At 58.2% G+C, this 17320-nt stretch overlaps 1 protein-coding gene across 1 annotated transcript; it reads right to left on the reverse strand.

The window, feature by feature from the left end:
- Positions 1-4122: 4122 nt before the first annotated feature.
- On the reverse strand, positions 4123-16043 carry CANT1 (calcium activated nucleotidase 1). Its single transcript, XM_075580024.1, has 4 exons — positions 15898-16043; positions 7601-8250; positions 5051-5254; positions 4123-4859 (listed from the first exon to the last, which is right to left on the reverse strand). The coding sequence occupies exons 2-4, from the start codon at positions 8223-8225 to the stop codon at positions 4489-4491; spliced, it is 1200 nt and encodes a 399-aa protein (XP_075436139.1). The 5' UTR covers positions 8226-8250; positions 15898-16043; the 3' UTR covers positions 4123-4488.
- Between the last annotated feature and the right edge of the window lie 1277 nt (positions 16044-17320).

Here is a 17320-nt window from a genome sequence, read left to right on the forward strand (position 1 = left end):
CAGAGCAAGGCAGCACACACAGCAACGCCAAGACGGTGACACGCAGAGCAAGGCAGCACATACAGCAACGCCAACACGGTGACACGCAGAGCAAGGCAGCACACACAGCAACGCCAACACGGTGACATGCAGAGCAAGGCAGCACACACAGCAACGCCAACACGGTGACACGCAGAGCAAGGCAGCACACACAACAACGCCAAGACGGTGACACGCAGAGCAAGGCAGCACATACAGCAACGCCAACACGGTGACACGCAGAGCAAGGCAGCACACACAGCAACGCCAACACGGTGACACGCAGAGCAAGGCAGCACACACAGCAACGCCAACACGGTGACACGCAGAGCAAGGCAGCACACACAGCAACGCCAACACGGTGACATGCAGAGCAAGGCAGCACACACAGCAACGCCAACACGGTGACACGCAGAGCAAGGCAGCACACACAGCAACGCCATCACGGTGACACGCAGAGCAAGGCAGCACACACAGCAACGCCAAGACGGTGACACGCAGAGCAAGGCAGCACACACAGCAACGCCATCACGGTGACACGCAGAGCAAGGCAGCACACACAGCAACGCCAACACGGTGACATGCAGAGCAAGGCAGCACGCACAGCAACGCCAACACGGTGACATGCAGAGCAAGGCAGCACACACAGCAACGCCAACACGGTGACATGCAGAGCAAGGCAGCACACACAGCAACGCCAACACGGTGACACGCAGAGCAACGCCAACACGGTGACATGCAGAGCAAGGCAGCACGCACAGCAACGCCAACACGGTGACACGCAGAGCAAGGCAGCACGCACAGCAACGCCAACACGGTGACACGCAGAGCAAGGCAGCACACACAGCAACGCCAACACGGTGACACGCAGAGCAAGGCAGCACACACAGCAACGCCAACACGGTGACACGCAGAGCAAGGCAGCACACACAGCAACGCCAACACGGTGACACGCAGAGCAAGGCAGCACACACAGCAACGCCATCACGGTGACACGCAGAGCAAGGCAGCACACACAGCAACGCCATCACGGTGACACGCAGAGCAAGGCAGCACACACAGCAACGCCAACACGGTGACACGCAGAGCAAGGCAGCACACACAGCAACGCCAACACGGTGACACGCAGAGCAAGGCAGCACACACAGCAACGCCAACACGGTGACACGCAGAGCAAGGCAGCACACACAGCAACGCCAACACGGTGACACGCAGAGCAAGGCAGCACACACAGCAACGCCAACACGGTGACACGCAGAGCAAGGCAGCACACACAGCAACGCCATCACTGTGACATGCAGAGCAAGGCAGCACACACAGCAACGCCATCACGGTGACACGCAGAGCAAGGCAGCACACACAGCAACGCCAACACGGTGACACGCAGAGCAAGGCAGCACACACAGCAACGCCAACACAGTGACACGCAGAGCAAGGCAGCACACACAGCAACGCCAACACAGTGACACGCAGAGCAAGGCAGCACACACAGCAACGCCAACACAGTGACACGCAGAGCAAGGCAGCACACACAGCAACGCCAACACGGTGACACGCAGAGCAAGGCAGCACACACAGCAACGCCAACACGGTGACACGCAGAGCAAGGCAGCACACACAGCAACGCCAACACGGTGACACGCAGAGCAAGGCAGCACACACAGCAACGCCAACACGGTGACACGCAGAGCAAGGCAGCACACACAGCAACGCCAACACGGTGACATGCAGAGCAAGGCAGCACACACAGCACAGCCAACACGGTGACACGCAGAGCAAGGCAGCACACACAACAACGCCAAGACGGTGACACGCAGAGCAAGGCAGCACACACAGCAACGCCATCACGGTGACATGCAGAGCAAGGCAGCACACACAGCAACGCCATCACGGTGACACGCAGAGCAAGGCAGCACACACAGCAACGCCATCACGGTGACATGCAGAGCAAGGCAGCACACACAGCAACGCCAACACGGTGACACGCAGAGCAAGGCAGCACACACAGCAACGCCAACACGGTGACACGCAGAGCAAGGCAGCACGCACAGCAACGCCATCACGGTGACACGCAGAGCAAGGCAGCACATACAGCAACGCCAACACGGTGACATGCAGAGCAAGGCAGCACACACAGCAACGCCATCACGGTGACACGCAGAGCAAGGCAGCACACACAGCAACGCCATCACGGTGACACGCAGAGCAAGGCAGCACACACAGCAACGCCAAGACGGTGACACGCAGAGCAAGGCAGCACATACAGCAACGCCAACACGGTGACACGCAGAGCAAGGCAGCACACACAGCAACGCCAACACGGTGACATGCAGAGCAAGGCAGCACACACAGCAACGCCAACACGGTGACACGCAGAGCAAGGCAGCACACACAACAACGCCAAGACGGTGACACGCAGAGCAAGGCAGCACATACAGCAACGCCAACACGGTGACACGCAGAGCAAGGCAGCACACACAGCAACGCCAACACGGTGACACGCAGAGCAAGGCAGCACACACAGCAACGCCAACACGGTGACACGCAGAGCAAGGCAGCACACACAGCAACGCCAACACGGTGACATGCAGAGCAAGGCAGCACACACAGCAACGCCAACACGGTGACACGCAGAGCAAGGCAGCACACACAGCAACGCCATCACGGTGACACGCAGAGCAAGGCAGCACACACAGCAACGCCAAGACGGTGACACGCAGAGCAAGGCAGCACACACAGCAACGCCATCACGGTGACACGCAGAGCAAGGCAGCACACACAGCAACGCCAACACGGTGACATGCAGAGCAAGGCAGCACGCACAGCAACGCCAACACGGTGACATGCAGAGCAAGGCAGCACACACAGCAACGCCAACACGGTGACATGCAGAGCAAGGCAGCACACACAGCAACGCCAACACGGTGACACGCAGAGCAACGCCAACACGGTGACATGCAGAGCAAGGCAGCACACACAGCAACGCCAACACGGTGACATGCAGAGCAAGGCAGCACACACAGCAACGCCAACACGGTGACACGCAGAGCAAGGCAGCACACACAGCAACGCCAACACGGTGACACGCAGAGCAAGGCAGCACACACAGCAACGCCATCACGGTGACATGCAGAGCAAGGCAGCACACACAGCAACGCCAACACGGTGACACGCAGAGCAAGGCAGCACACACAGCAACGCCAACACGGTGACACGCAGAGCAAGGCAGCACGCACAGCAACGCCAACACGGTGACATGCAGAGCAAGGCAGCACACACAGCAACGCCATCACGGCGGCACGCAGAGCAAGGCAGCACACACAGCAACGCCATCACGGCGGCACGCAGAGCAAGGCAGCACACACAGCAACACCATCACGGTGACACGCAGGGCAACGCTAAAAACTAACAATATTAAGGCCGAGCTCACGGTGGCGGCACGTGCTTCCGTGCGCGCAGTCCTGCAGCCCCAGCGATGTGTGCGCTAGCTGCAGATGGGTCACGGCGATCAGGGGGGGGGCCCCAACCTCTTTGGCTGAACCAGCCCACGTGATGCTGTCACACGACTGCAGCCCGAAATGTCAATTTCTGTTGTGGCGGCAAAATGTAGCAGCGCAGCGGGCACGTGAACTACCATAGGCAAGCAGGTTAGAGCCCTTGACGCGCGCGCGTTCGCAAGCGACGCCGCCACCGTGAGCTCGGTCTAAGGAACATGCAGCAGCACATGGAAGATGCAGCAGGAGCAGCCTGTGCGCAGCGCGGGCAGCATACACGTAACATGCAGCGGCACACGGAACATGCAGGAGCACACGGAACATGCAGCGGGAGCAGCCTGTGCCCAGCGGGGGCAGCATACACGGAACATGCAGCAGGAGCAGCCTGTGCGCAGCGCGGGCAGCATACACGGAACATGCAGCGGGAGCAGCCTGTGCCCAGCGCGGGCAGCATACACGGAACATGCAGCAGCACACGGAACATGCAGCGGGAGCAGCCTGTGTCCGGCGGTGGGAGCACACGGAACATGCCACAGACACGGAACTGTCTGACGAGTATCGGAAAACAAGAATCTAACACAAACTCCATACAAATAAGATTATCCGGAAGTAATAAAAAGACTCTTTAATAAAAGACATGCTTTGGGGGGCCGCAGGGTCCGCCACATTCACCTGCGGCTTGCTCTGCGCCACACGAGCGCGCGATAATCTCCACGCTTCCTCCTGGGAACGCCTTCTTTTCCTCTTTACATTGTAGCGCGGAGGACAACAAGACCCTACTGGCATTCGCCCACTTTAAACATGGCCGCCGTGGGGCCTCAGAGAGGTTATGGGAATGACACTTTTCCGATCAAATGCTTTGATTTTTTTCCCCCCCTCCATCTTACACCCCCAAAAGATTTTTAGTGGGACCCCCACGCCGCTCCGTAGGGTCTGGGAATGAACGGCTCACGTGCCGGCTCCTGGGGGGCGGGCTTTAGATAAACTCTATGCCTTCATATTTAACCCCCCCGACCTTGGTCTCGGGCAGCAGGATGCGCCCGTCCAACGTAAACGCCACGATGTACGTGGCCACCCTGCCCCCGTCCTCCTCCGATTTCAGAGCCACGATGATCTGGTCGTCGGTGCCCGGGATGAATTTGAAGGACGAGAAGCCGTGGGTGGGGGCCAGGGGCCCCACGCGGGCCAGGGAGATGTCGGAGAAGTCCGGCGACGCGCGGAGGAGGATGTTGGAGCCGCGGTGCTCGTCCTCCGTCTCGGCGTATCGCTCGTGGCTGGCCCGGCGCGGGAGGAAGAACCAGCGCTGCAGAGCGTCGCTCCACGCCGCAGATTCGTGGATCAGGTACCCTGAGGAGGGGGGATATAAGGGGGACACAAGGATTTAGGGGGGGATGCCAGAGGGGCCGCCATGCTTTGGAACGTGATGCAACGCACAGCGTGGGACGCGCAGAGACGTTACTTGGGTGAGTGCATCACAACCTCAGCGGACCATGCAGCGTTAACCGTTTCAGTGCAACATGGCAGACCCTCCCTCTTACCTGGGGGCTGGATTCCGGCCGCCGACCTCAGGGAGTTGTAGTTGGACACCCAGCTCTGGTGCTGGACGTCCCCCCGGGGTCCGATCACCTTCACCCACTCTGGGTTGTTGTTCAGTACCTCCCCCGACGTGGTGGTCCACTCCTTTCCCAGACCCCCCACGTAGAGCAGCTCGTCCTTTACCGCCAGCCACTCGGCTTTAAACCCTGCGGGGAGAGGGCAGTGAGACGGCTGCGGGGAGAGGGCAGTGAGAGGGCTGCGGGGAGAGGGCAGGGAGAGGGCTGCGGGGAGAGGGCAGCGAGAGCGCTGCGGGGAGAGGGCAGTGAGAGGGCTGCGGGGAGAGGGCAGTGAGAGCGCTGCGGGGAGAGAAGAGGGCAGTGAGAGCGCTGCGGGGAGAGGAGAGGGCAGTGAGAGGGCTGCGGGGAGAGGGCAGCTAGAGACCCCCGCGGGGAGAGGAGAGGGCAGCGAGAGCGCCCCGCGGGGAGGGGAGAGGGCAGCGAGAGCGCCCCGCGGGGAGGGGAGAGGGCAGCGAGAGCGCCCCGCGGGGAGGGGAGAGGGCAGCGAGAGCGCCCCGCGGGGAGGGGAGAGGGCAGCGAGAGCGCCCCGCGGGGAGGGGAGAGGGCAGCGAGAGACCCCCGCAGGGAGGGGAGAGGGCAGCGAGAGACCCCCGCGGGGAGAGGGCAGCGAGAGACCCCCGCGGGGAGGGGAGAGGGCAGCGAGAGCGCCCACGGGGAGGGGAGAGGGCAGCGAGAGTGCCCCGCGGGGAGGGGAGAGGGCAGCGAGAGCGCGCTGCGGGGAGAGGGCAGCGAGAGTGCGCTTCGGGGGACTGATGGCTTATTGTGTGTATGGATAAATATTCATATTTCATCTCCCCAGCCCGTGTCTCCCCACTGCTGGATGAAGCCTCCCCAGTGATCCCCCCGGTCCTGCGGTTACAGCCTCTCTCCTCCACGTCGCTCCCACACATTCCCTCATCCCATCCTCTCCAGCCCGTGTCTCCCCACCGCTGGATGAAGCCTCCCCAGTGATCTCCCAGGTCCTGTGGTTAGAGCCTCTCTCCTCCACGTCGCTCCCACACATTCCCTCATCCCGTCTTACTTTTGGTCTTTGTCTTTTAATCTCTCTTGGAATCCAGTAGAGTTCCATCTTCGTCCAACGATGGTCATTTCTTCTTGTGATATGTCCAGCCCCTTTCCATTCCTTCACCTTTGTGATGTCACAGACGTTTCTTCGGTTTCGAACCCATTCAACCTTTTACCAGCCTTATCGGATAATATCCAGCATGCATCTCTCCATACTTCCTTCAGTTAACTGACGACTATGTCTACCTTGGCCGTCATGTAACAATGGGTGGGAACCTTTCAAATGAAATCAGGAGAATGACGATGGGATGGAGGCATTGGGAAGAAACAAGACACTCTTGCAAGGGGACCTTCCACGGTGCCTCAAGAAGAATGTTTTCGACCAGAGTATCCTGTTCGTGCTCACGTATGGATCTGAAACTTGGACCCTTCAGACAACGCAAAGAAGTACGGAGATGCATGCTGGGTATTACCCGCAGAGACAGGAAAAGAGAATGAACGGGTTTAATACCAAACAGGTCTGTGACATCATAAGGGGGAAGAAATTAAAATGGCGCTGGGTCAGACATATCAAGAAGAAATGACTGTCACGGGATGAGCAGACTTATACCAGGGATCAATATCACCAGACAGAAACACGACAGTTTACACAATTAATTTATTGGAAAAATATATCCACTAACAGACAACACCCACACTCAACTGGGGGAAACTGGGAGTAATGGAAATGACAGGCGTAACCTTTATTAACAGCAACCATATTTACCCCTACTGTCACAATGACCATCGTTCGACAAAGATGGAACTCAACTGGATTCCAAGAGAGACTAAAAGACCAAAAGTAATATGGGGGGATGAGATAAGGAAATGTGTGGGAGCGACGTGGAGAAGAGCGGCTGTAACCGCCGTACCTGGGAGATCACTGTGGAGACTTCATCCAGCAGTGGGGAGACACGGGCTGGAGAGGATGGGATGAGGGAATGTGTGGGAGCGACGTGGAGACGAGCGGCTGTAACCGCAGGACCTGGGAGATCACTGTGGAGACTTCATCCAGCAGTGGGGAGACACGGGCTGGAGAGGATGAGGGAATGTGTGGGAGCGACGTGGAGAAGAGAGGGTGTAATCGCAGGACCTGGGAGATCACTGGGGAGACTTCATCCAGCAGTGGGGAGACACGGGCTGGAGAGGATGGGATGAGGGAATGTGTGGGAGCGACGTGGAGAAGAGAGGCTGTAACCGCAGGACCTGGGAGATCACTGGGGAGACTTCATCCAGCAGTGGGGAGACATGATGATGATGATGATGATGATGATGATGATGATCATGAGACACACACAGTACTGTAGTTGTACAGTATATAAAATGTACACTAGTCAGTGCGAGAAGCACAATACTAAATAACGGTGCAAATTTCCACCTCTTCCCAAAAGAATCAATGTTTTAAAACAACGTCCCTCCCCGGTCACTCACCCTTCTCCACTGTCCCGTCTCCATCACTCAGTATGACCCATGGCACGGCCCTGCTCCCCTCCACTCTGTACACCACCCCAGTTCGGTCATCCACAGTGTACAAGTTCCCGTTAAACACCGCCAGCTCGGAAAGCTCCATCCCGCGTCCCTTCTCCGCCAGGTGAGACTCCAGCACCGTGTCCTTCTCCCATTCCACCGTCACCCGGTCCCCGCTGCCCGACAGCGTCAGGTGACCCTTCTTCAGGTAGCTGAACCAGGTGTTGTCCTTGGTGCTGCGAGACTCGGTGTCGAGGTCAGCTATGGCTGCGATCTGGTACCGCAGCCCCTCGGGGGTCTTCTGGGGAGGGGTCAACGGGTAGGTGTCGTTGTAGGCGCCTGCAGCCGGAGGGCGCGCCAGCCTCCAGTTGTGTGCGTTCGGTGGCGCTGCCCGCGTGCCAGAGGAACGGTGATAGAGCAGCAGAAGGAGCAGCGCCAGGCCGGCCCCGGACAGCGCAATCGCGCGCCAGCGTGGCCGGAAACGCGGGTCCGCCGTCTTAGTCATGGTGGCCAGGACCGGGAGACCACCCACGCTGATACGCAGGGGGCTCATAGACTCCCTACATTCCAGCAGCGTGTAGGGATTCATGAGGCATCAGCGCCAAGAGCCGGACCTTGGTAAAGAAAAGAAGGTACCGCTGGTGAGATCAGGCACGGACCATGAGCAAACAATAACAGTCCCAAGTATCACACACACACACACACACACACACACACACACACACACACACACACACACACACACACACACACACACACACACACACACACACACACACACACACACACACACACACACACACACACGAGCCCAGCCCTGTGCGGCACAGCTCACAATCTCAGGCTCCAGTACCTATCCCGGAGGAACAATATAGAAACAATATTTGCTTTTATATACACACCTTTGCAGGCACAAGGAGCCCCGGCCATGGAGAACTCGCTTCTAGTGTCTGAGCCACAAGGGAGTTAAACATTAACGTGCCGAGGCCACAAGGAGCGGACAGCCAAACTGAGACAGGGAGCAGCCACTTCAAAGGCTGTGCTATAACCACCATGCCATAATAAGTGTGTTCTAGAGCGGCAACAGAGAGGATCCGTGACGGTTCGTGGTTGCTTCTAAGGCTGCGTCCCCGGTAGTGCCGAGCGGGCGGCGCTTGCGGCGGTTACTTACATATATAGCTATATGTAAGTCCCCGCTCACGTTGTGCGCGGGCTCACACGCTCAACAAAAAAACTATACATAGCCGCGCGCTCAACTACCTGCAATGGTCCCCCCCCCCCCCCCCCACCCCCGCGCGTACAAGTAGGACACCCGGCGCTCATGCTTGGAGCGCTCCCCAAGCATGAGCACGCTCAGCGCCAGCGGGGACTCAGCCTTAGGTGGGGTGCACCCTCTGATACCTGCATCGCCCCAAAGGCGGACAGCCTTTTGCTGCCGTTCGCTGATGTTAAAGTTGCTCTATTTCAATCTGAAACTCACCAGCCCTTTATCCCCTGCACCCCATTTTTCAACTCTATCTGTCCATGAAATGCCTGGGAATTGAGTGTATAACCTCTGTTATTTTACTGTAACCAGGTATTGTTATAACTCCGTGCCCAGGACATACCTACAAACGAGAGGGAACTCTCAATGTATTACTTCCTGGTGACACATTATTATAAATAAATTTAAAAAACTGAGCCTGTGAGGGGTCTGAGCATGCAGCATTATTCTGTCACCTCCCCTATACCCTCACTGCCGGGGGACAAGGAGAGGGGTCCCCGAGCATGCAGCATTATTCTGTCACCTCCCCTGTACCCTCACTGCCGGGGGACAAGGAGAGGGGTCCCCGAGCATGCAGCATTATTCTGTCACCTCCCCTATACCCTCACTGCCGGGGGACAAGGAGAGGGGTCCCCGAGCATGCAGCATTATTCTGTCACCTCCCCTGTACCCTCACTGCCGGGGGACAAGGAGAGGGGTCCCCGAGCATGCAGCATTATTCTGTCACCTCCCCTATACCCTCACTGCGGGGGACAAGGAGAGGGGTCCCCGAGCATGCAGCATTATTCTGTCACCTCCCCTATACCCTCACTGCCGGGGGACAAGGCGAGGGGTCCCCGAGCATGGAACATTATTCTGTCACCTCCCCTGTACCCTCACTGCCGGGGGATAAGGAGAGGGATCCCCGAGCATGCAGCATTATTTTGTCACCTCCCCTATACCCTCACTGCCGGGGGACAAGGCGAGGGGTCCCCGAGCATGGAACATTATTCTGTCACCTCCCCTATACCCTCACTGCCGGGGGACAAGGCGAGGGGTCCCCGAGCATGCAGCATTATTCTGTCACCTCCCCTATACCCTCACTGCCGGGGGACAAGGAGAGGGGTCCCCGAGCATGCAGCATTATTCTGTCACCTCCCCTGTACCCTCACTGCCGGGGGACAAGGAGAGGGGTCCCCGAGCATGCAGCATTATTCTGTCACCTCCCCTGTACCCTCACTGCCGGGGGATAAGGAGAGGGGTCCCCGAGCATGCAGCATTATTCTGTCACCTCCCTATACCCTCACTGCCGGGGGACAAGGAGAGGGGTCCCCGAGCATGCAGCATTATTCTGTCACCTCCCCTGTACCCTCACTGCCGGGGGATAAGGAGAGGGGTCCCCGAGCATGCAGCATTATTCTGTCACCTCCCCTATACCCTCACTGCCGGGGGACAAGGCGAGGGGTCCCCGAGCATGCAGCATTATTCTGTCACCTCCCCTATACCCTCACTGCCGGGGGACAAGGAGAGGGTCCCCGAGCATGCAGCATTATTCTGTTACCTCCCCTATACCCTCACTGCCGGGGGAGAAGGCGAGGGGTCCCCGAGCATGCAGCATTATTCTGTCACCTCCCCTATACCCTCACTGCCGGGGGACAAGGCGAGGGGACCCCGAGCATGCAGCATTATTCTGTCACCTCACCTATACCCTCACTGCCGGGGGACAAGGAGAGGGGTCCCCGAGCATGCAGCATTATTCTGTCACCTGCACTATACCCTCACTGCCGGGGGACAAGGCGAGGGGTCCCCGAGCATGCAGCATTATTCTGTCACCTCCCCTATAGTCTCACTGCCGGGGGACAAGGAGAGGCGTCCCCGAGCATGCAGCATTATTCTGTCACCTCCCCTATAGCCTCACTGCCGGGGGACAAGGAGAGGGGTCCCCGAGCATGCAGCATTATTCTGGGTCCCCGAGCATGCAGCATTATTCTGGGTCCCCGAGCATGCAGCATTATTCTGTCACCTCCCCTGTACCCTCACTGCCGGGGGACAAGGAGAGGGGTCCCCGAGCATGCAGCATTATTCTGTCACCTCCCCTATACCCTCACTGCCGGGGGACAAGGCGAGGGGTCCCCCAGCATGCAGCATTATTCTGTCACCTCCCCTATACCCTCACTGCCGGGGGACAAGGAGAGGGGACCCCGAGCATGGAACATTATTCTGTCACCTCCCCTATACCCTCACTGCCGGGGGACAAGGAGAGGGGTCCCCGAGCATGCAGCATTATTCTGTCACCTCCCCTATACCCTCACTGCCGAGCGACAAGGCGAGGGGTCCCCGAGCATGCAGCATTATTCTGTCACCTCCCCTATACCCTCCCTGCCGGGGGACAAGGAGAGGGGTCCCCGAGCATGCAGCATTATTCTGTCACCTCCCCTATACCCTCACTGCCGGGGGACAAGGAGAGGGGACCCCGAGCATGGAACATTATTCTGTCACCTCCCCTATACCCTCACTGCCGGGGGACAAGGAGAGGGGTCCCCGAGCATGCAGCATTATTCTGTCACCTCCCCTGTACCCTCACTGCCGGGGGACAAGGAGAGGGGACCCCGAGCATGGAACATTATTCTGTCACCTCCCCTATACCCTCACTGCCGAGGGACAAGGAGAGGGGTCCCCGAGCATGCAGCATTATTCTGTCACCTCCCCTATACCCTCACTGCCGGGGGACAAGGAGAGGGATCCCCGAGCATGCAGCATTATTCTGTCACCTCCCCTGTACCCTCACTGCCGGGGGACAAGGAGAGGGGACCCCGAGCATGCAGCATTATTCTGTCACCTCCCCTATACCCTCACTGCGGGGGACAAGGAGAGGGGTCCCCGAGCATGCAGCATTATTCTGTCACCTCCCCTATACCCTCACTGCCGGGGGACAAGGAGAGGGGACCCCGAGCATGGAACATTATTCTGTCACCTCCCCTATACCCTCACTGCCGGGGGACAAGGAGAGGGGTCCCCGAGCATGCAGCATTATTCTGTCACCTCCCCTATACCCTCACTGCCGAGCGACAAGGCGAGGGGTCCCCGAGCATGCAGCATTATTCTGTCACCTCCCCTATACCCTCCCTGCCGGGGGACAAGGAGAGGGGTCCCCGAGCATGCAGCATTATTCTGTCACCTCCCCTATACCCTCACTGCCGGGGGACAAGGAGAGGGGACCCCGAGCATGGAACATTATTCTGTCACCTCCCCTATACCCTCACTGCCGGGGGACAAGGAGAGGGGTCCCCGAGCATGCAGCATTATTCTGTCACCTCCCCTGTACCCTCACTGCCGGGGGACAAGGAGAGGGGACCCCGAGCATGGAACATTATTCTGTCACCTCCCCTATACCCTCACTGCCGAGGGACAAGGAGAGGGGTCCCCGAGCATGCAGCATTATTCTGTCACCTCCCCTATACCCTCACTGCCGGGGGACAAGGAGAGGGGACCCCGAGCATGGAACATTATTCTGTCACCTCCCCTATACCCTCACTGCCGGGGGATAAGGAGAGGGGTCCCCGAGCATGCAGCATTATTCTGTCACCTCCCCTATACCCTCACTGCCGGGGGACAAGGAGAGGGATCCCCGAGCATGCAGCATTATTCTGTCACCTCCCCTGTACCCTCACTGCCGGGGGACAAGGAGAGGGGACCCCGAGCATGGAACATTATTCTGTCACCTCCCCTATACCCTCACTGCCGGGGGACAAGGAGAGGGGTCCCCGAGCATGCAGCATTATTCTGTCACCTCCCCTATACCCTCACTGCCGGGGGACAAGGAGAGGGATCCCCGAGCATGCAGCATTATTCTGTCACCTCCCCTGTACCCTCACTGCCGGGGGACAAGGAGAGGGGACCCCGAGCATGGAACATTATTCTGTCACCTCCCCTATACCCTCACTGCTGAGGGACAAGGAGAGGGGTCCCCGAGCATGCAGCATTATTCTGTCACCTCCCCTGTACCCTCACTGCCGGGGGACAAGGAGAGGGGACCCCGAGCATGGAACATTATTCTGTCACCTCCCCTATACCCTCACTGCCGGGGGACAAGGAGAGGGGTCCCCGAGCATGAAGCATTATTCTGTCACCTCCCCTATACCCTCACTGCCGAGGGACAAGGCGAGGGGTCCCCGAGCATGCAGCATTATTCTGTCACCTCCCCTATACCCTCCCTGCCGGGGGACAAGGAGAGGGGTCCCCGAGCATGCAGCATTATTCTGTCACCTCCCCTATACCCTCACTGCCGGGGGACAAGGAGAGGGGACCCCGAGCATGGAACATTATTCTGTCACCTCCCCTATACCCTCACTGCCGGGGGACAAGGAGAGGGGTCCCCGAGCATGCAGCATTATTCTGTCACCTCCCCTATACCCTCACTGCCGGGGGACAAGGAGAGGGGACCCCGAGCATGGAACATTATTCTGTCACCTCCCCTATACCCTCACTGCCGAGGGACAAGGAGAGGGGTCCCCGAGCATGCAGCATTATTCTGTCACCTCCCCTATACCCTCACTGCCGGGGGACAAGGAGAGGGGTCCCCGAGCATGCAGCATTATTCTGTCACCTCCCCTATACCCTCACTGCCGGGGGACAAGGAGAGGGGTCCCCGAGCATGCAGCATTATTCTGTCACCTCCCCTGTACCCTCACTGCCGGGGGACAAGGAGAGGGGTCCCCGAGCATGCAGCATTATTCTGTCACCTCCCCTGTACCCTCACTGCCGGGGGACAAGGAGAGGGGACCCCGAGCATGGAACATTATTCTGTCACCTCCCCTATACCCTCACTGCCGGGGGACAAGGAGAGGGGTCCCCGAGCATGCAGCATTATTCTGTCACCTCCCCTATACCCTCACTGCCGGGGGACAAGGAGAGGGGTCCCCGAGCATGCAGCATTATTCTGTCACCTCCCCTATACCCTCACTGCCGGGGGACAAGGCGAGGGGTCCCCGAGCATGCAGCATTATTCTGTCACCTCCCCTATACCCTCACTGCCGGGGGACAAGGCGAGGGGTCCCCGAGCATGCAGCATTATTCTGTCACCTCCCCTATACCCTCACTGCCGGGGGACAAGGAGAGGGGACCCCGAGCATGCAGCATTATTCTGTCACCTCCCTGTACCCTCACTGCCGGGGGACAAGGAGAGGGGACAAACTGGTTGAACAGTCACACGGATCAAGGCGATGCCTCCCTTCCTGGACCTGAGGGGGATGTGACAGAGGACGTCACCCTTACAAGGAGTAATCTCACCTTTACCTGCCTTAACCCCTTCCCTGCCAGAGAGCCGAGTGACACATTACAGCTGGCTTATCCCTTCGGCTCCGTCACAAACGAGACTAATTGCAGAGCTGCCGGGGACCCCGCCCAAGAGGTGGCTGCATGGCTCATTTATTTAACCCCATGCATTACCAAAGCAGCACGTTACCAAGCAACATTCTGCAGGTGCCTTGGGCAGCGAAGGGTTAATCCCACTTTTGGTTTTTAATTCCCTTCCTTGTTGGTATTGTGACTCAAGTCCTTTTAACCCATTCCCTGCCAGGGGGGGCCTGCAACGCAACCCCCCGCAGCGCAGAGGAATGGAGGGGTGTGACGCCCCCTACAGCAGAGACCCCGGAACAAGGAGTGGGGAGAGAAGCCCCCCGCACAAGGCGACTGGCAGTGGGGTGACGGGGTTTATACATGTGTACATGATGGTCATGTATGTATGTTACAGATTTTGTATGTACAGCCCACGCCCCAAAAATACTTCCTGTACACGGAGTGTCACAGGTGACATTCTGGCATTGGAAAGGTAACAGGACCACACCCACAGGTGCAGGCACAGCCAGGGCGCGGGGCTGACGTGTCCAACACCCGTGACCGCCTTACACTTGGGCAGAGGGCCGGGTGTCCGTGTCCTGCTAACCCTTTCAGTGCTGGAGAGGCCTGCGTGAAGAGCCGGGTCCTACAGGCGCCTGCGGAACTAGAGGGGTAAACAACAGTGCTAAGAAATCCCCTAATGTCATAAGTGACAACTCCCCCCGTGTACCCCACTCCCCATACACTCTCCGGCACCACCGCCCCCCATAAACCCCCACATTACGCGGCTACGTCTGGTCCAAACAAAAAGTCGGATGGTAGGCGCTTCAAGGCTGGATCCCTCGTTACCTGGCGTTCGAATCCCTCCCAGGGGCAAAATAAGAGGGGGGGGGGGGGTTATATTACAGCAGTGATTCCCAACCAGGGGAATCATAGATGTCTCCTAGGGGTTCACCCAAAAATATATGTACTGGCGGATCTCAGGCAGAATAGCAGGGTCCTGAGCCCGTGTGGGGGTATGACTGCCACTTGCATCCGCAAGGCATTGTATGGCGTGACTTTGGAAGCTCTCGCAGTGATGGACAGCTATAAACCCCCCATTCTCCTGCCCCCCACCCCCCCATGCTGCCAGCACACACTGAGGGGCAGTTTGGGGCTTTATTATGCATGTACTACCCCCCCCCCATGACACTATACTGCCTGGGATCAGTCATATAGTATATAGCCTGATGAGTCAGCGATAAGATCAATTAGGAGTTCGGGGAACTAAATATTTTTTTGTAGGGGGAAGGGGCACAGCGTAATAAGGGTAGGGGACTGCTGTATTATAGGAATGGGAGGGGTACTTGATAGAAAGCTGAGAACCATGTACTCAGGGGTATTAATAGGGGGATCTTGTTACCCCTATGGGGTATTAATTATCCCCCTGGGGTATTAGTATGGGGATTTTGTTACCCAGTCCCTTGGGGTGTTTGTTATCCCCCACAGAGGTATTAGTAGGGGGGTCTTGTTACCCCCACCTCTAGGGTTGTTAATTACCCCACCTGGGGTATTAGTAGGGTGATCTTGTAACCCCCACCACCGGGTATTGGTGGGGAATCTTGTTACCCCACCGGGTATTAGTGGGGGTATTGTTATTCCCCCACCTAGGGCATTAGTAGCAGGGTTACGCTGCTCTCACCGGTGTCTCCGGCCGGGTCTCCTGTCCGGGCGGGGGTGGGAGGTCTCCGGTCACAGCCACCGCTCCATGTCCTGCAGCCGACACACAGGCAGCACTTCCGCTTCCGTACCGGAAACTACAACTCCCGGCATGCCTCAGTGACAGGAACTACAATTCCCGGCATGCCTCTGCAGTCCCAGACTCATAGTTCAGATGTCTCCGGTTTGTCACCTAGTGAGAGAGACTGTCACCCAGTGAGAGAGACTGTCACCCAGTGAGAGAGACTGTCACCCAGTGAGGAGAGACTGTCACCCAGTGAGGAGGGGCTGTCACCCAGTGAGAGAAACTGTCACCCAGTGAGAGAGACTGTCACCCAGTGAGAGAGAGTGTCACCCAGTGAGAGAGACTGTCACCCAGTGAGGAGGGGCTGTCACCCAGTGAGAGAGACTGTCACCCAGTGAGAGAGACTGTCACCCAGTGAGAGAGACTGACACCCAGTGAGAGAGACTGACACCCAGTGAGAGAGACTGTCACCCAGTGAGGAGAGACTGTCACCCAGTGAGGAGAGACTGTCACCTAGTGAGGAGGGGCTGTCACTTAATGAGAGAGGCTGTCACCCAGTGAGAGAGACTGTCACCTAGTGAGAGAGACTGTCACCCAGTGAGTGAGGCTGTCACCTAGTGAGAGAGACTGACACCTAGTGAGAGAGACTGTCACCCAGTGAGAGAGACTGTCACCCAGTGAGAGAGACTGTCACCCAGTGAGGAGGGGCTGTCACCCAGTGAGAGAGACTGTCACCTAGTGAGTGAGGCCGTCACCTAGTGAGTGAGGCCGTCACCTAGTGAGAGAGACTGTCACCCAGTGAGAGAGACTGTCACCTAGTGAGAGAGACTGACACCCAGTGAGAGAGACTGTCACCCAGTGAGAGAGACTGTCACCCAGTGAGGAGGGGCTGTCACACAGTGAGAGAGATGTCACCTAGTGAGAGAGACTGACACCCAGTGAGAGAGACTGACACCCAGTGAGAGAGACTGACACCCAGTGAGACAGACTGTCACCCAGTGAGGAGAGACTGTCACCCAGTGAGGAGGGGCTGTCACCCAGTGAGAGAGACTGTCACCCAGTGAGGAGGGGCTGTCACCCAGTGAGAAGGGGCTGTCACCCAGTGAGAGAGACTGTCACCCAGTGAGGAGGGGCTGTCACTTAATGAGAGAGGCTGTCACCTAGTGAGAGAGACTGTCACCTAGTGAGAGAGACTGACACCCAGTGAGAGAGACTGTCACACAGTGAGAGAGACTGACACCCAGTGAGGAGAGACTGTCACCCAGTGAGGAGGGGCTGTCACCCAGTGAGAGAAACTGTCACCCAGTGAGAGAGACTGTCACCCAGTGAGGAGGGGCTGTCACCCAGTGAGAGAGACTGTCACCCAGTGAGAGAGACTGTC

Source organism: Ascaphus truei, chromosome 22 (assembly GCF_040206685.1).
Source record: "Ascaphus truei isolate aAscTru1 chromosome 22, aAscTru1.hap1, whole genome shotgun sequence".
NCBI classification, from domain to species: Eukaryota; Metazoa; Chordata; class Amphibia; order Anura; family Ascaphidae; genus Ascaphus; species Ascaphus truei.

What these genes read in the sequence shown, in the direction of transcription:
- CANT1 (XM_075580024.1), bottom strand. Translation starts at nt 8,225, where the DNA reads ATGAATCCCTACACGCTGCTGGAATGTAGGGAGTCTATGAGCCCCCTG. An exon ending in AGACGGGACAGTGGAGAAGG is followed by an intron (nt 5,255 to 7,600) that starts GTGAGTGACCGG and finishes CTCTCCCCGCAG; the next exon opens with GGTTTAAAGCCGAGTGGCTG. An exon ending in GGCCGGAATCCAGCCCCCAG is followed by an intron (nt 4,860 to 5,050) that starts GTAAGAGGGAGG and finishes CCCCCTCCTCAG; the next exon opens with GGTACCTGATCCACGAATCT.